General features: G+C 46.8%; 1 protein-coding gene across 3 annotated transcripts in view; it reads left to right on the plus strand.

Annotated features, from left to right (window-relative positions):
• SULF2 (sulfatase 2) overlaps nucleotides 1-19718 on the plus strand; it is a 146476-nt gene that overhangs the window by 52990 nt on the left and 73768 nt on the right. For all 3 annotated transcript variants that reach the window (XM_004370267.2, XM_012558560.2, XM_004370268.3), the window contains exon 3: nucleotides 7774-8013. In XM_004370267.2, coding sequence (XP_004370324.1) covers nucleotides 7774-8013 — 240 coding nt within the window. The remainder of the gene's footprint in view (nucleotides 1-7773; nucleotides 8014-19718) is intronic.

Genomic DNA, 19718 nt, shown 5'->3' on the forward strand with positions numbered 1-19718 from the left:
CAACTCATATTGTGGTTTGCGTATGCCCTGAGAATATTTTCTCTTTATTTGCTCCACACACATGCCAACGAGAGCCGTAAAGCAGGGGAAGGGAGGGGAGGGAGTGACTGTAGTCAGCACAGTCCAAGGAAGGTGATATTTGCAGAGATCTGAATGCATTGAGGGCTTGAGTCCTAGTCTAGGCTGAAGGAGTAGCAAGTGCAAAGGCCCTGAAGCAGGAGCATGCTTGGTGCATTTGAGGAGGAGCCAGGAGGCCAGCATGGCCAAAGCAGAGGGAAAGCCTTGGGGGCAGTGAGCATCCGTGTTGTGTAGAACCTTATAGGCCAGAGTGAGGACTCTGGTTTTTATTCTCCTGAGATAATTGATCAGCGAAAGAGTTTGAGTAAAGGAAGATGGTGATGCAGCTTCGTGTTCTAAAAGGAGCTCCCAGCTGCTGAATGGAGAACATAGTGTAGGCAACAAGGGTAGAAACCAGAAGGCCATTGTCATAGATTGAATTATGTCCCCCAAAAAATGTGTGTATCAATTTGGCTGGGCCATGATTCCTGGTATTGTGTGATTTTCCTATATGTTGTAAATCCTGCCTTTATGATGTTAATGAGGGAGAATGGGTGGCAGTTGTGTTAGTGAGGCAGGATAAATCTATAAGATTGGATTGTGTCCTGAGGCAATCTCTTGAAATATAAGGGAGAGAACAGGGGAACCTCATACCACCAAGAAAGCAGTGCTAGGAGCAGAGCGTGTCCTTTGGACCCCGGGTCCCTGTGCGGAGAAGCTTCTAGTCTGGGGGAACACTGATGGGAAGAAGGCCAACAGAGAGAGAAAGCCTTCCCCTGGAGCTGATGCCCTGAAATTTGGACTTTCAGCCTACTTTACTGTGAAGAAATAAATTTCTCTTTGTTAAAGCCATCCACTTGTGGTATTTCTGTTCTAGCAGCACTGGATGACTAAGACAGCCATTTAGGAGGCTGTTACAGTAGTCCTGGCGAGAGATGACCATGGTTAGACGCAGATTTGAGTCAAGACGGTGAGTTTACCAGCTCTGGCTTGATTTTTATCCCTGACCCAACCTCCCTCCCTCTACTTTCCCAAAAAGTCCCTGCATCACAGAATCTACTTATTTACCTATAATTTTAAGAAAACAAATACAGTGAGGCATCATCCCGTTAGTTATTAATCATAGCCAGTACGTCCTGTGCCACCAAAGCTGAGGGCCACAGGAATTTGCCTTGCAGGGGACGCTGTGCGTCTGCTGTGAGCCGAAGCAGGCCTCTAGGACAGAAAGTGGTTACGAACAATCTGAGGTCTTGGGATGGCAAACGTTGGATCATGGCTTAAATCTTCAAAGTTGTGCCAAGTCCAATAGATAGGGGCTGCTCTGACCCACACCTTTGTTGTTGTCGGGTGCCGTCGAGTCAATTCTGACTCATAGCGACCCCATGTGACAGAGTAGAACTGCCCCATAGGGTTTTCTAGGCTGTAATCTTTACAGGAGCAGATCTCCAGGTCTTTCTCCCACGAAGTAGCTGGATGGGTTCGAATTGGCACCCTTTCGGTTAGCAGCCAAGTGCTTAACCGTTACGCCATGAGGGCTCCTCCTTTAGAGGAGAGAATTAATCCAGCATTTCCCAGCGTGTGTCTTATATTACACTGAGAGGACACACAAGGGTCTTAAATGGCGTGTCGGCAAACACTTACTTTACTATTTATGAATTATCATGATGTGCATCAAAAAACATATTTACAACATGAAAACATTATGCTGAGTGAAATAAATCAGTCACGAAAGGACAAATATTGCATAAGCTCACTTATAGGAAATAGGCAGATGTATAGAACCCCAAGCCTATTAGTGGTTAGCAGGGGTGGAAAGGCAGGGAGAGGGGGAGTCATTGCTTAGGGGGCGCTGGGTTTCTGTTCCTGGTGGTGGAAGAATTTGGAAAAGAAGATAGTGATGGTGGCACAACACTTTAAACGTAATCATGTCAATGAATTGTAAGTGTGAAAATTGTTGAATTGGCAAAAGTTTTGTGTATTTTTTTACGTAGAAATTTATATAAATTTAAGAAAATGTAAAATATTTTTAATATGTTGTTGTCGTTAGGTGCCATCAAGTCTGTTTCAACTCATGGCAACCCCGTGCGACAGAATAGAGCTGCCCCATGGGGTTTTCTAGGCTGTAATCTTTATGAAAGGAGCCCTGGTATCAAAATGGTTAAGCATTCTGCTGCTAAACGGAAGGTCGGCGGTTCAAACCCACCAGCTGCTCTGAGGGAGAAAAGTCCTGGCAATCTGCTCCCATAAAGATTACAGCCTAGGAAACCCTATGGGGCTGCTCTACTCTGTCTATAGGGTTGCTACGAGTTGGAATCGACTCGACAGCACACAACAGCAATCTTTATGGGAGCAGATCGCCAGATCTTTTCTCCCATGGAGCGGCTGGTAGGTTTGAACCACCAAGTTTTCGATTACCAGGTGAGCACTTAATCATTGCACCACCAGGGCTCCTCCATTTTTAATATATATTAATATTTTATTTATATATGTATATGTGTATGTGTATATATGGTAGTTATATATATAGACACATACATACACACACATATGTAGATATAGATACGTATAACTAGCACCTCAAATCCAGAAGTTCACATAGTTACTCGGGTTAAGATTAAAGTTATAAAAAAAAGTTACTTTAAAGGAAATCATTAAATAAATGATAGTACAGGGGGAGGTGCAGTGCCAAAAGTCAGTCACAAAGGTGGCAGACAAATGACTGTCCTGTGGGAAACGCTCGTTCCTGGCAGGCTGGGTGGTCTGGGTGCTGGAATTTCAGTCTCATTGGCTGGGGTGGGGGTGTGGCTCACCAACCCCTCAGTGTCACAGAGAGAGGTATCAGGGTGATGTCACCCCCATCCAGCGTGGTGGGAAGTTATAGTCATGAAAGAAACTGGGTCTGTTTTTCTCTGCAGGTCCCCAGGTTTACATTGGACACAGTCCATTTGGGTTGGCTGGCCTGGCTTCGTTTAAAATATTTAAAGCTAGCCTTTTTAGTGCTGCTTGACCGCATCAGCCAGGCTCCCACCGCCCATCAGAGCTGTCCGTCTGCATTAGGACTGGGGCTGGGCGAGGGGATGAGATCATCTGTTTTGGTGTTACAGGTGTTGATTTTTAGAACCTCATCACTATGGCAATTTGAATAAAGCAGGTTACTGTCCCAGAGGGGAGGCTTAGCATGTGGTGCTACTTAGGCACAGACGCCGCTGTCATCTCAACGCATTGTGAGAGCTGAACTTGAGCAGCGGCTTGACACTGCTCTCCTTTGGCTGGCTTATTGGGGCCGGGTGCGTGCAAGGAGCAGACACGCACAGGGAACCACAGTCAGGAGCGCCCAGCGGCTAATTTCCTCTGAACTTAGTAGAATGGAGACATAAGCACTTTGAGACCCTGGTGTGGGACCCATTAAAAACAAGGAAGGGTTCTGCGAACTGCTTGCTTTTTGCCAGCGCAGCACTGGGGGCTGCTGACGGCAGGTGAATTATTCGCCAGGTGGCGGCCTCTCCTGCGCTCTGCTAGAAGGGTCTGACAGGTCAGTTGGCAGCCAGCTTTGTCCTTTTTTTGCAGTCTCAAGAGACCAAGAGAGGCGGGGTTCTCATCACCAGCTGCTTCATCCTATCTCTACGTGGTTTGTGGATGGGGGCAAAGGGCTGATTCTGCCTGGAATGCCCTGGATTCATGCGTGCAAGAAATATTCATTGAGCACCTGCTCTGTACCTGCCGCTGTTCCAGGCTTTGGGGCTAGAGCTGTGGACCACATAGTCAATAATCCCAGGTCTCATGGAGCTGACATTCTAGTGCCGCAAAAGGACAACAAACAAGATAAATATGTAAAAATACATTAAAAAAAAAAAAAAGTTGCCATCAAGTCGATTCTGAGTCATGGCGACCTCGTGGGTTACAGAGTAGAACTGCTGCATAGGGTTTTCTTAGCTATACAGTCTTTACGGAAGCATATTGCCAGGTCCTTCTTCCGTGGCCCCAGTGGGTGAGTTCAGATTGCCAACCTTTTGGTTAGTAGTCAAGCACAAACCATTAGCCCCACCCAAACAGAGCTGGAAAAGTAAAACAAGGAGGGGGATATGAAATATCAGGCATGATGTGGTAACAGTTTGGATGTAGTGGCCAGGGAGGACCTCACTGAGAAGGTGACTTCTGAGTAAAGATAACAAGGAGGTGAAGGTGCAGGCCTTGTCCAGAGGGGCCAGTTTCCCAAGAACAGTCTGAGGCTGGTGAGACCCAGCTCTGCCTGACCCTGAGACAGGAGAAGTTATGCTGTTGGTGCCTGAGGTAACTCAAGTAAACACCAGCTGGTTGAAGGAGGCCTCGTTGGAGCCGCCCTCAGTCCCCTCAATCCTACCTGCTCAGTCTCCTCCAGAGGGGACTGCACACCTGGCTGAAGCCCCGTGTTGCCCAACAATTACAGCTGGGGCCCTGGTGACTTCTCAGGAGGGCGTGTGGTCTGGGTGATAGATGTTCACACCATTCTGGGACTTAGCAATTCCTGTTCAGTTAGTAACACAAAGCTGAATCTTTCCCCCACCTGCCACAGGCAACCTTGGCCGAGAGCCTGAGGAAGCGCACCTGGTTCCAGGATGGAGTCCCTTATAAAGCAGCCTAGGTGCTGAGCTAGTAGAGACAAGATTTGCTCCTGGTTTCCTTCAGTCATTCGGTGGTTTTGTTAATGAGCACCATTGTCTATCCCAGGCTGGGAAAACTGTGGAGAAACAGACAGACCACACCCTGGATCACCCAGAGCTCCCAGCTCAGAACCAAAAACACCAAACCTGTTGCCATCAAGTCGATTCTGACTCATAGTGACCCTATAGGACAGAGTAGAACTGCCCCATGGGGTTTCCAGGGGGCACCTGGTAGATTCCAGAGGCAGACCATAAACTAGCAAACCAGTAAACAAGACCATCTCAGAAGTGGGTAAATGCTGAGAAGAAACAACTGACTTTGGTGTGATAGGGAGTAAGCAGGGCAAGGGCGCCTTTAGAAGGGGAAGTCATTCAGGCCTCCCTGAGGAGATAACCTTTGAGTTGAGATCTGAATGATGGGATGAGCCAGCTAAGTGAAGTCTGGGGAAGAGTCCTAGGCAGAGGAAACAGCATGTGCAAAGACCCTGTGGCAGGAACAAGCTTGGGGCATTTAAGAAATAGTGAGGAGGCCCGGTGTCATGGATTGAATTGTGTTCACCAAAAATATGTGTATCAATTTGGCTGTGCCATGATTTCCGGTATTGTGTGATTGTCCACCATTTTGTCATCTGATGTGATTTTCTTATGTGCTGTAAATCCTGCCTCTATGATAATTAATGAGGGGGGATAGGTGGCAGTTGTGTTGATGAGGCAGGACTCAATCTACAAGATTGGTTTGAGTCTTGAGCCAGTTTCTTTTGGGATATAAAAGAGAGAAGCGAGCAGAGAGACAGGGGGACCTCATACCACCAAGAAAGCAGTGCAAGGAGCAGAGTGCTTCCTTTGGACCCGGGGTTCTTGCGCAGAGAAGCTCCTAGTCCAGAGGAAGACAGAGAGGTAGGATTCTCCTGGAGCTGACGCCCTGAATTTGGACTTCTAGCCTACTAGACTGTGATAAAATAAATTTCTCTTTGTTAAAGCCATCCACTTGTGGTATTTCTGTTATAGTAGCACTAGATAACTAAGACACCAGGTAACCAAACTGAGGTGAGCAAGAGAGGAGGAGAGGAGCTGAGGTCAGAGGGGAGTGGAACTTGGGGAGCCAAGTCATGAAGAGTCTTTAGGCCACAGGAAGGAATTTGGGTTTTTTCTGAGTGTGATGGGAAGTTACTGGGTGATTTTAAGCAGCAAAAAGATACGATCTGTTTGCCTCAGGGAAGCTCTAACTCTGTTTCCTTCCCTGTTTGGCAGAAAGATGGGATAAAAGAACCATATAAATCTCCATTTTACTCTCAGCTCTTGGGGATGGGGGCTGAGGTGTCTGATTAGCTGTTTCCAAGCCTCTAGGGGATTGTTAGGTGACTGGGGTCAGCAGGTCTCCGGCAAGAACCTCAAATGCCTGATGAACCCTGAATTAGTCTCCTACAGTGGAGGTGACAAATTGCCACACACTCAGTGGCTTAAAACAACAGAAATTTCTCTCGCAGTTCTGGAGACTGGAAGTCTAAACTCAAGGTGTATCAGGACCAGGCTCCCTCTAGAGGCTCGAGGGAACGGTCTTTCCTTGCCTCTTCCTGGCTTCTGGTGGCTCCAGGAGCTCCTTGGCTTGTGTCCGTCTCAGCCCAGTCTCTGCCTCTGTCTTCAGAGCCTTCTCCTTTATTTCTGCATCTCCTCCTCTTCTGTCTCTTTTGTCACTTGTCATTGGATTTAGGGCCCGCCCGGATGATCCAGGAAGGTCTCATCTCAAGACCTTTAATTACATCTACAAAGACCCTTTTTCCAACTGAGGTCACTTTCACAGGTTCCAGGGGTTCAGGCACGGACATATCTTTTGGTGGGAACCACTATTAAACCCACCACAGACCCTAAGAACTGCAAGAAAAAAAGAAAAAAAATTAAGATGGCAATAGAAGGAAGAGAAAAAGGATTTCTATTGAATATTTACATGGAATATACTGCTTGACTACCAACCATATGGTACAATTATGCAACGCCTCTGCACATTGTTGAGTACCTACTATGTGCTATACACCACAGTGGTGCTAAGGACTCAGCATTGAGTAACACACAGTCCTTGGCCTGGTGGGCATGAAGCCAAGTGTAGTGGGCATGGACACACCCAGCACACAGTAGGGCTTCCACCTGTGTTAGTTCCCTTCCTTCCTCACTGCCTTACTCTGCTTGCAGCTTCCTTGAGAAACAAGAATAGGCATGAGTGAAACCATGACACGTGGTAGTATATAATTCAGTTCGAATAACTGCTTACACGTGTGATAAGAGCTCAAGGGAATCAGTTAGAAGCCGGAGGGATCCCAGAAGGCTCACCAGGCAAGGTGTGGTTTGACTGGTAGTTGGCCTTGGGTACAGGTGGGCAGTGGGTTCCGTGTGGGAAGGATGGCATGGACAAGGGAGAGGAGCGTGAGTGTGGTCCATGGCTAAGGCAGAGAATTTCAGCTGAGAAGTCTTCAGGGACAAGCTTGGCCAGGGGGTTGGTGTGACCAGATTTCAATGAGTGCAAACAATTCTTGGGGAAGTTCCAAACAAAACAAAGTATAATCTACCCTCAATTTACACAGTGGTTGCTTTCCAAAAAAAAAGATCAGTGTATATTAATACCCTGCAAAAAAAAAAAAAAGATGTTCCGTTTATATGTAAAAACAGAGTTGATTCTAGGCTCAGATAATCTGTAAATAGGTTTTTACTTACTCCCCATGAATGGCCAGTGAGACTTGGGACCCAAGATATTTCCTCATTGTCTGGGACTGTCCCATGGTGCATGGTAGGAGGTCTGTCATCTCTGGCTCCTGCCCACAAATGCCAGTAGTGCCCCCCCCCCATTTACTCCCCTTGATTCCCAAAATGCCACCCCTCTCTAAGGATGGGGGTATGGGGTGCCCTTCAGGGATGGGGATAGGGGATGCCCTTCAGGGATCGGGGTGGAGGGGCCACCCTATTAAGAACCACTCAGCAGGTCAGTCCCTGATTGTGCTGATGCCCTTACGGGGCACACAGCTGGTAGGTATCTGCTGCACAGCCAGGTCTCGGGATATCCATCTCACCTCCGCCCTCCTTGCAGGTTCCATGCAGGTGATGAACAAGACGCGGCGCATCATGGCGCAGGGCGGGGCCCACTTCATCAACGCCTTCGTGACCACGCCCATGTGCTGCCCCTCGCGCTCCTCCATCCTCACGGGGAAGTACGTCCACAACCACAACACCTACACCAACAACGAGAACTGCTCCTCGCCCTCCTGGCAGGCGCAGCACGAGAGTCGCACCTTTGCCGTGTACCTCAACAGCACGGGCTACCGGACAGGTGAGGGGGGCAGGGCTGCTGCGGCAGGAGCCTCTGGAGGTGACGGCTCTGCCCTCACCTAAGACCAGCATTTTGTCTAGGTGTGCTCTGGGTATTCCGGGGCACACAAGATGCTATTAGGTGGTATATAGGTGAATCTCGTTTCATTTAAAAGTTGTGCACTTATTTCTATACGTATTTGAAAAAATTCAGATTTATTTGCCCGTATTGTTGTTAGCTGCCATGGAGTCGGCCCCCACCCCATGGTGACCCCTTGCACAACAGAATAAAACACTGCCCAGTCACTGCCCAGTCCTGTGCCATCCCTATGAGCAATTGCGATCAGATCGTTGTAATCTATAGGATTCTCACTGGCTAATTTTCAGAAGTAGATCTCCAGGCCTTTCTTCCTTGTCTATAACTAAAAACAAACAAAAAAACAGTTGCATCAATTCAGACTCATGGCGACCCCATGTGTTTCAGAGTAGAACTATGCTCCACAGGTTTTTCAGTGGCTGATTTTTCATAAGTAGATCACCAGGCCTTTCTTCTGAGGCACCTCTGAGTGGATTCAAATGGCCAACCTTTCGTTCAGTAGCCTAGTGCTTAACTGTTTATGCCACCCAGGGACTTCTTTCTTGTCCATAGTAGTGATATGAAATGACCTTTTGAAAGGAATTTGGGCTCAAACAAAATAAAGTGAGTCCATTTAAAATATGAACTGTAGTACAGAGTGGCCATAAGGTACCCATGCATGAGTTTACATTTGCTGTTAATTTTAAGTTATTAAAGCCAACAGGGGCTGCTTTACGGACTCCAGACCATCAGCCTGGAAGAAGCTTCCAGAAGAACATTGAGGGTGGGAGGAAAGGAATTAAAATTGATGTGGAGAATGGAGAGGAGCTTGTGTGGAGACTCTGTGGCCACTCTACGTAGTGGTGATCAGGATGATGCAGAAGTTGGCATGGCGGTGACTGCTGACTGTCTACACTGACCCAGCATGCTCCCATCTCTCCTTCAGCCAGTGCTGCAGTGTTGCATGCTGGGTAGAAAGCGAGCCAGGCTTCCTGTTTGTTTATCTTGCAGGAGGTACTCTGGTGGGTTCTGGAGACTCACCTGCCAGCCTGGTTGCCTGAGGCAGAGGAGCAGTTCCAGTGCATTCCCTTATCTTGAGCACTGTTGCAAAAGGCTCCAAACTCAATTCATTTCATTTGCTTTAATTAAAAAAAAAAAAATACTCCTCACCATGGGTGAGGAGCGAGACAGTTGTGAAATCAGGTATTGTAGCTCATATGTTTCAACCCCAGGAAGTGCCATCCGTGGGACAAGGGTCTGTCTGGGTGGCATGGACATCAAAGTTGAATGCAGATGCCTCTGGTTCACCTCGAGACTGGGCAGCTTCCTGTCAGACACACAGTGTGGGCTGGCGAGGGCACGCTGGGGTGGGAAACAAGCAGGTCAGGCTGTGTGGAAAGTGGGTCCTGTTGGCAGAACCAGGAAGGCCTCCATCCTACACACAGGGCAGTCTGTCACACATCCCATGATGTAGAAGAATAACCCTGCTGGTTCCTGGGGGGTCTTAGCAGAAAGCCGAGCATGCCAGAGGTTACCCTGTGCCGCCACCCTAGATGGTTACAGGGACCTGGATGTAGCCGGATGAAGCAGGCCGGGTGAGGCCTGAAGCCGACCAGTGGCTCTTGCTAAAGGGCACATCTGCCGCCCAGGTCCTGATAATTACAGCCGTGAGTGCCCAGGGTTACCAACTTTCAAAGATTTTTAAATCTGAATTTTTAGCTGAAGTCTCCAGATTTTAAAAAATGTTGGCAAAATTCAGTTTTTGTAGGTGTGCATTGTTAGCCAAACAAAACATATCTGAGCGTGGCCACAGACGCCTCATTTACAACCTGTGCCTGAAAGGTCTATGTAGAAGCCTTTAGCTTTTGATGCCACTGGAACAGTAAGGACCCAAAATGGGTTCTCATCAGTTCCCCTCATTTGACAGCCAGGACAATTGCAACCCAGAAAAAGGTTGTCATGGACTGAATTGTGTCCCCTAAAAATATCTGTCAACTTGCCTAGGCCATGATTCCCAGTATTGTGTGATTGTCCACCATTTTGTCATCTGATGTGATTTTCCTGTGTGTTGTAAATCCTACCTCCATGATGTTACTGACGCAGGATTAGAGGCAGTTGTGTTAATGAGGCAAGACTCAATCTACAAGATTAGGTTGTGTCTTAAGTCAATCTCTTTTGAGATATAAAAGAGAGAAGCAAGCAGAGAGACGGGGGACCTCGTACTATCAAGAAACAAGAGCTAGGAGAATAGTGCCTCCTTTGGACCCAGGGTCCCTGTGCTGAGAAGCTCATCAACCAGGGAAGATTGATGACAAGGACCTTCCCCCAGAGCCGACCGAGGAAGCCTTCCCCTGGAGTTGGCGCCCTGAATTCAGACCTTTAGCCTCCTAGACTGTAAGAGAATAAATTTCCATTTGCTAAAGCCATCCATTTCTGTTATAGCAGCACTAGATAACTAAGACAGAGGTTTTCCCATAGCCATTTAATGAAGTGTTTGTGGCGTAATCAAAATGGAAACTAAGGCCATCAGAAATCGAGGAGGAGGTGTGGAAACTGCATCAGTCGAACTGAAATCCTGTGATGTTTGCTGGGTAGGGAGAGGGACTTGTGATGGGAACCAAAGCCTAGAATTTTGGAATCATATAGCCAATGCAAGTAAGGAACCATCTCAAATATAAACATTCCCAAACTTATCCTTGAACTTACCCAAGTCACCAAAAAGCTATCTCCCAAAGAATTGCTTTTATCCAACTATGCTTAATTTTTATACCTTCAGTGAAGACTCTGAAATGTAAACAGCTGTACACAAAGCATGTACATTTTTTGTAAAACTGTCATCAGGAATTTTATTCATTATGTTTACAAAGCCTGTTTGTGCAAGGAACCCCCTTCCAACCTTAGTTTTAGAACTCAAGACCCTGAAAACGTCTGTTTACTCTGATGAATTGGTGTGCTCCTGTTTATTAAATAACCACATAATTTTACTGTTTGCCCTGGCAGCTAGGAAGCTTAGATTTGAGTTTTATCTTATGTTGCTTTTTAAAGAGAAAGCATTTTTCAAAATCCATGACATGATATTAGTTATACTGATCAGTGTGAATGAGAAAATGACAAAAAACTATAATGAATTCAAAATCCCAATTTATATGACTCACTTTTTAAACTTTTTAGTCCTCCCAGGACCAATGGTAAACTGTTCCTTCTGGGTCCTGAGCCACGTTAAATGCTGTATTCCCATGGGTGTCCAGGGCAGTTGGTTGACTTAGATTTAAGTCTGGCTTGAGAGCCCCAAGATATCATTGTTTATTATTCTCTCACTTATAAGTCCATGCTACTTTAGTGGGCTTGCTCCAGGAGTTAGGAGCCCTGGCGGCACAGTGGTTAAGTGTTCTGCTGCTAACTGAAAGGTCAGTGGTTCGAACCCAGCAGCTGTTCTGCAGGAGAAAGATGTGGCGATCTTCCAAAAAGATAACAGCCTTGAAAACCCTATAGGGCAGTTCTACCCTGTCCTGTCGGGTCACTATGAGTTGGAATCTACTTGATGGCAACGGGTTTCAACAGGCTTCTTGAATTGGTCAGGGCCTTGAGTGCTGTTGCTTCTCCTTAACTTCCCATTGGTGAGACCAAGTCACATGGCTACTTATGGGTGCAAAGGAACCTGGGAAATGTAGTCTTTAGTCTGGGTGGCCATTTGCCCAGCTAAAATTTGTTTATACAATGGGAGAAAAAGAAAATACTGAGGCACAACAGTGGTTCTCAGCCTGGTTGTGTTTGTGGTACCCTTTTGAATACAGGAGGTCAACCTGCACCGAGGAAGACTGAAACCAGCATCAATTAATTAAAGTGAACCCACTTAAACTATGGACCAACATTTCACAGTAAATAGTGCTTTTAATGTACGTAATTAGCTATTTTATCTTGAAAAATGGAACCACAAAATTATGAAAGTAACCTTATTTTATGTAATCAAAACTGTAGACTCGTTGCTATCTAGTTGATTCCGACTCAGCAACCTTATAGGACAGGGTAGAACTGCCCCATAGGGTTTCCTAGGCTGTAATCTTAATAGAAGCTGACTGCCTCATCTTCCTCCTGAGGAGCAGCTGGTGGGTTCGAACTGTGGACCTTTCGATTAGGACCCAAGCACTTAATTACTGCAGCACTAGGGCTCTTTTTTATATTACATCTAACAGTATTTAACAAAGTTTAGGTTATACTTGTGACTAATGAGTAGATTCTTAAAGCAGATGAATAGATGAAGTGTCAAATGAGGAGGGTATAATTTGTCCAACAAATTTAAATGGTATCAATAGGATATCCATTACAGGTAGTCCCTGACTTACGAATGGGTTCTGTTCTGATGACTCTGTCATAAGTCAGTTCTGATGTAAGCCGAGTACTTCATTTTTTTTTTATTACATCATTGTCTTATTATCAGTATCTTTATAAATACAGCACTGTTTTGAACAATAAACTGTAAAATTGAACATCTGGAAGTGAACATCTGAAAATGATAACGTCAGCAAATTACGTGCTGCAAGTTTGTATGTAGTACATATTACTAAAGATAAGGAGGTCGTAAGTGCGGCTTGTTGTAACTCAGGGACTTCCTGTACTTCGCCTTCAGCTTTCACAGCAAAACCATAGAAGGTCATTTTTGCAAAAGTATTTGAGGATTTGATCAATTTTCCCAAGGGCCTGTCTTAATCCTTTGACATCGGAATCTTGGCCTTTGAAATGCTTATTACCTCATCATCCATTTCTCATTATTATTTATCACTGGATTTGCATGTGATTCCAACCATCATCTGGCATCACTTTAATTGATTTCACAAAGCCCTGCATCTTTTACAAGATTTGCAATTTCGTTTTGCGATCATCTTTGCTTTGTGTTACCCTATGTTTGTGGTAGAGATTGACAAAGGATAAAGTGAGAGACGCTAAGCTTAAGCAGTAAAAATATCAATTTGCTGATGAATATTTCTGTGTTTTGGCTTTTTATCACTTCAGGGACTTGGGTCTCAAATAGGAATACCCTTGAGAGGATAAATTGCGTCCTCGGTTTTTACAAAATGTACTTAGTCATCCATTAGCACTCTTCAGCAGTTGAACTGTCCGCTACCCTGACTGTGCTCACTTACAAACTCACAAGTCAAAGTTCTATCGCATTTCTGGAAACAGATGCCTCCCAGCTCTTAGCATAGTTGTTGAGAGCATGGACTCAGCCTGGGTTTGAATTCAGGCTCCACCACCTACTAGCTGAGTAAACTGAACAAGTTATTTAATTTCTATGTAAGTCGGAATCGACTTGACGGCAGTGGGCTTGGTTTTAGTTATGTCATCTGAAAAATAGGGATAATAATATTAGTTAGCTCATAGGGTTTTTGTGAGGATTAAATATGTTCGAGCAGTGTCTAGCACGTGATAAACGCTTAAATGCTAGTGATGATGGTCACTTGCACGGCATCACACAGCCCACCTCAGGCCAATGTTATGATGAGTGTCACAATATATAACCTCAGATGGTGAAAATAAATTATACACATCCATCAAAATTTGGCATGACGTGCTTAACCTTGCTGGTGATCGGTGAAATTCAGACTAAGCCAACAGTGTGTTACCACATCTCACCCATTACCACAGCAAATATTAAGAGATCCAGTCACACCAAATGTTAGTGAGGGTGTGAGAAAGCGGGAAGTCACATACAGTAGCCCCAGGAATGTAAATTGGCGTCTCCATTCTGAAAAGCAATCTGGCAACTTCTGGGCAAGGTGAAAATGTGCATCTCCTTCCATTCGGTAATTCCACTCTGACTCCATGCTCTCCAGCTCTGAGGAGGTGATATTTAAGTTGGGCTTGAGCAAGGGGACTAGTCAGGTGAGGGTGGTCCTGGCAGGTCTGCCTGTTCATTATATGTGATGCTTTGGTCAGCAGCTTGCCTTCAAGTACAAGTGACAGAAACCCCAACTGCACCTCGTTTTGACAGGATAATGAATTTTCTACTCCCTAAACTGAAAAGATCCAGGCAACCGTTAGGCAGAATCATGTCCAGCAGTTTAACAGTATCACGATTTCATCCTAAGGCTCATGCTGTCAAGACGGTGGCTGGCACTTCCAGGGCTATGTGCCTCTTCATTCCTTTCCAGCTGGAGCAAGAGAGCATATTTTCCCAGAATGCCGAGGTTGTGAGATTATTTCTGATTGGACCAGCTTGAGTCACATGCAAACCATGTGACTCGTGACCGTGTGACCATGGTGAGCAGATGTAAGGTAGTGGGTGGTTTAACTAGCTCACCTGTTCCTGGACCGGCTGGTGTTGCCCTGTAACATCTAGATCCCCAAATGGAAATCAGGGGCTGTCGGGAAGGATGAGCAGGGAAAAGCGCACTGGGGTGGCAATCACAAATTTTCACTACACTGCTTTGGGGGGAAAAAATACCTTTTCTGGCCATTTCCAGTGAATTAGACTAAGTGCCACTGTCTCTTCATTAGGGTATTGCCTTTCTTGTTCCACGTTGCCATCTGAACCCGGCAGTTCGGAGGCTATTTCCACCCCCAGCTTCTGCCATCTGGTACAGAGTTTTGTAAAGATGTGAGCACTGGTGGTGAGCCTTCTGCCCCAGCTCTGTTGTGTTCTAGAATGCTCTGGGAGAGCCAAAGGGGGAACACGCCCCTCGTTACAAGCCTGGAGTTTGCCAGGGCTCCCAGTTGGAGCATGTTTTCAGATTTGGCCCTGAGCACCCCGATTATTTTTACTCTTCTCATGCAAAGCTGAGGAGACAGGTCAGCTGAGGACCTGGACTGGGCTGTCAACCTCAGGCAGGCACCCTCACTGGTAGGGCCTCTGGGCCAGAGCGCCTGCTGTGGCAGGACTCGCGGGTGTTGGTGAAGGCCGGGACACCCTCCACAGGAGCGTGAAAAGACATCTGCTGGGCATCTTTGCATCCCTGACAGAAGATTCCCTGCTGGCATATGAGGACAGGTGTGTGTGTGTGAGCGTGTGTGTGTATGAAAGAGAGTGTGTGTGTGTATGTGTGAGAGAATGTGAAAAAGTGTGTGTAAGAGAATGTGTGTGTGTGTGTGTGTGAGAGAGAGAGGGAAAGAGAGAGAGAGTGTGTGTGTGTGAGAGAGAGAGAGAGAGACTTGTTTTCTTCCTAAAGTGGTTTCAGAACCACAAGGACGTTAAGAGCTGGTGTCCCGGTAGCCTCCTCTGTTATTTCTGTGAAATAATCCTCACATCTGCCTCTTTCTCCACCATTCTATTTTGATCTGCCTTCAACTCCTTCCCCTGAACCTCATACACTTGCATCCAACTATCTACTTAACATCTTCCCCTGGATGTCTGTCAGGCATTTCAAGCCTGACACGTCCAAACCAACTTCCTGGCCTTGCCCCTCCCCCCAGGCGCCCCTCGCCATCTTCCCTTGGCAACCCCACTTTTCCAGTTGCTCAGGCCAAACACTTAGTGTCATTCTTGATTGTTTTTCTTCCTCTGGCACTCCACATTCAATCCATCAGAAGACCCCACCAGCTCTACCTTCCAAATATATCCAGAATCCACCTCTGCTGCCACCACCCTTATCTAAACCACCATCATGCCTGGCCTAGAATATTCCAGTTTTCTCCTCCCTGGTCTCCCTGCTTCTGCCCCTCCCCCCATACACACACACAGTCTGTTCTCAACACAGCAGCCGGAAAGATTCTGTCAGAACCCAAGTCAGATCCTGTTTCTTACACGGTTCTCACCTCATTCAAGGGAAAGGCCAAAGCCCTACAGTCACCTCCAGGGCCCTAACGATCTACCGCCTCTGCCTGTCACCTCTTGACCTCCTCCCTGTCACATTCCCACCTCGAGACCTTTGCACTTATTCTTTCCTTTTCTGGAAACTTCACCTACTTATCCAAATGGCCAGTTCTTCCGCTTTCCTCAGATCTTTGCTCAAATATCACCTCCTCCGAGAAACCTTCCTTGGCTACCCCATCCAAAATAGCCTTTGCTTCCCCCTCTTTATCCCCTTGTTGTGTGCCGTCGAGTCGATTCCCACTCATGGTGACCCCGTAGGACAGAGTAGAACTGCCCTATAGGGTTTTCTTGGCTGTAATCTTTACCGGAGCAGATCACCAAGTCTTTCTTCCAGGGAGCTACTGGTGGGTTCAAACCGCCAACCTTTCAGTTAGCAGCCGAGCGCTTAACCGTTTCACCACCAGGGCTCTTTTTATCCCCCTATCCGGCTTTACTTTCCTCCAGAGCCCTTGCCACCATCTAGCATGTATTTGTGGATTTGTTTCACATCCAGCCTCGCCATGTTAAGTTACATCTCTGGCCATCTTCCTTGACTCCCTACCCTGGTTCCTGCTCCATCCACTTCCCTGGCTCTCTGCACCACTGACTGTATGTTTTGTTCATTTATCTGTTGTTGTCTGTCTCCTAAAATGTTGACTCTGTGGAGAGAGAGACTGCATCTATTCTGCTCTCTTGTACCCCTTGTGCCTAGAACAGTGCCTGGCCCATAGGAGGTGCTCAGTGAGTATCTGTGGGATGATTAGCTAAACCTACACTTCTGTCCAGAGCCAGCAGCCCCACCCCCGACTCTTCCTCACTCCTTTTCCTCTCCTTGTTCCTCCTCCCAGCCCCCACTCCAGCCATCTTGTCCTTTCCTCTTCTTTCTTCTCAGCCAGTCTGCACACACGCAGAAGAGAAGGGCTAAATTATTCCTGGGAAGCTTTCTCCGGGCCCCTGGTGCAGCTGTCCCCACCTCAACAATAGCAGCCTTCTCTCTGCTTGGCTTTTCTCCTGGGTTTGCTCCCTGCTCGCTCTTCCTCGCCCCTCGAGTGCACCCGAGGGCTCATGCATGCATGCACACACGCACACAGCTCCCTTCTTCCCTCATCCAGCTGCCCCTCGTCTGTCCCTCCGCCCTCACCCCCTCCGGCCTGTTGGTGTGACAGCAAAGCCTGTTCATTCGTCCCCTGGAGTCCCCCACCTCCAGCAGTGAGGCTGTCCCCATCCTCCTCTGAGCACCAAGGACTCCGCCTTACTTGCCTAGAAAGCTGGCCCAGGCCCCCTGGAGAGGCATACACTGGTCACACCACATAAGCCTTCAAGCTGAACTTCTTTCCGTTCCAAATTAATAGTCACTCGGTTTCTCCAAGGAGCCCTGGTGGCATAACGGTTAAGTGCTCAGCTGCTAACCAGAAGGTTGTTGGTTTGAACTCACCCAGCGACTCTGAGAGAAAGACCTGGTGACCTGATTCCACAAAGATTACAGACTAGAAAACTCTATGGGGCAGTTCTACTCTGTCACTTGGGGTCGCGTCGCTATGAGTCAAAATCGACTTGGCGACACCTAACAACAACACAACAGTTTCTCCAAGACCTTCAAGTTTCCAAAAACAGGAAAGCACCGGAGCCGTAGTCCAGAGAATCAGGCTACCTTCTAGCTCCCTTGTGACCCTGCCCCCTGGGGCCTCAGTTTCCCGTCTGCACAGTAGAGTTCAAACATATATGCATAAGTGACCCAGTGCCTTTGATCTGACTCCACCCTGGGGTCCACAGAGGTGGAGAGGTCCTGTGGGCCCTAAGAGGAAGTGGGCACTTGGAAGGACAGGAAGCAGGTGGCCAGTACTGCATCTCAACCTTGCAAAAAGATGGGTGTGAGGCTAATGGAGCAAGAATTCTATTTGTTCCAGCCAACATTTTTGAACGTCCTCCTGTCCCAGCCCATTGGCTGAGTTCATTCACATACATCATCGTGTGTAACCCTCACAACGACACGTTAAAGCCGGAGCAGAACGTTTGAAAATGAGTTGCCCTGCCCACTCACCACCGGGGTTGTGGTCTGAAGTGTGGCGAGCAATGAGGCTGCCCAACCAGAAAGCTGCATGTAGATTCTTTGCTTTCATTCCAAGAATCTCAGATTCACTGGACATTAAAGTGGACGTGGACTGAAACTGGTGGCACAGTGGCTTAAGCAGTTGGCTTCTAACCAAAAGGTCAGCAGTTCAGATCCACCCACCGCTCCCTGGAAACCCTATGGAGTAGTTCTACTCTGTCCTACAGGGTCACTATGTGTCAGAATTGACTCAACGGCAAAAGGTTTGATTTGGGGGTTTTTTTTGGACTGAAACTGTCATCCTGAGATAATCTTTAAACCTTAAACCGAAAATATTCCCTGAAGTCTTCTTAAAACCAAACAACAGTTTAGCTCAAGGAGTAAGGTTTGCTTTGAGCATTGTGCTCTTTTAAGAACTATCTATATGGGATCAAATTGACAATTGGAAAGGTTGGATAGGAACCTTAGGGGGCAGTGAGTTTATGTTAAGGGAGGAAGAACAACTCAGAAAAGGAGGGTGAGAATGGTTCCACAACTTGAAGAATGTAATCCACGTCACTGAATTGTAAATGTAGAAATTGTTGTATGTTCTGCTGTGTATATTCTCAACAACAACAAACATAAAATAAATTATAAGAAAAAAAATGGCCAGGGAGGTCAAAATAAAAGTGGGGAAGAAGGATGGTTGTTGTGGGTGCATACACAAACCCATAACTACCCAGCCTCGCCAGGCTCGAGGGAGTTTTCGGGGTAATTGTGACCTTTTGCAGCGGTGGCGCAAGCTGCAACGCCCTCAACATTCTGGAAGGGGTTGGACTAGAGCCATGTGGCTCAGTACAGTAGCCACTAGCCACAGGGGACTATGTAAACTTAAATTAATTAAAATTAAATACAATTAAAAATTTTCTTTCTTGGTTGATTTCACCACATTTCAAATGCCCAGTAGCCACACGTGTCTAGTGGCTACCTTATTGGATGGCGCAGGAATAGAACGTTTCCATCAACGCAGAAAGTTCTGTTGGACAGCATTGGACAAGAGCCCAATTCGTGCAGTCTTTTGGGAGGGTCCCACAAACCTCTGAAAGTATTTTAATAATAATAATAACCATCATTAAAAATGCTAGTTGTTTTTCTTATTGAACATCTTCCATGTGCCAGACCCTGTGCCAGGTGTTTTACACGATTCCTCTTATTTAATCCTCAAATAAATAAAAACACCCTGTGGGCCCAAAGTAAACACGCCTGTGGGCTGAATGCCCACAGGCCATGGGTTTGCAAACCTTTCTCTAGCCCAGCGGTTCTCTAGGCAGCACACTGCCCCGTAGGGGTCGAAATCTATTAAAGCATTTCCAGTGGCCCTAAAGATTGGGGCACACAGCTGGCTTCCCCGAGGGCAGGAGACAGGGACATTTGACATCCCGCTTTGCACAGGAGAGCCCCACATGGCCCCCACATTGCATCCTACCGTATCATTCCTATGGGTGGATTATTTTATGTTTAGTATTACCTGACAAATTCTGGATAACATTGCGAAGAATGCGAATTCCAAAACACTTAATTGTGCTCATGCAGAACCTGTTCACAGACCAAGAAGCAGTCATTCCAACAGAACAAGGGGATACTTTGTGGTTTAAAGTTAGGAAAGGTGAACAGGATACAAGGAAAAGATTAGTCCAAAGGACTAATGGACCACAGCTACCAAGGCTTCCACCAGACTGAGTCCACTACAGCTAGATGGTGCCTGGCTACCACCGCTGACTCCTCTGACCGGGATCACAACAGAGGGTTCTGGACAGAGCTGGAGAAGGATGTAGA

This window comes from Trichechus manatus, unplaced genomic scaffold (genome assembly GCF_000243295.1).
Source record: "Trichechus manatus latirostris isolate Lorelei unplaced genomic scaffold, TriManLat1.0 scaffold00008, whole genome shotgun sequence".
NCBI lineage: Eukaryota > Metazoa > Chordata > Mammalia > Sirenia > Trichechidae > Trichechus > Trichechus manatus.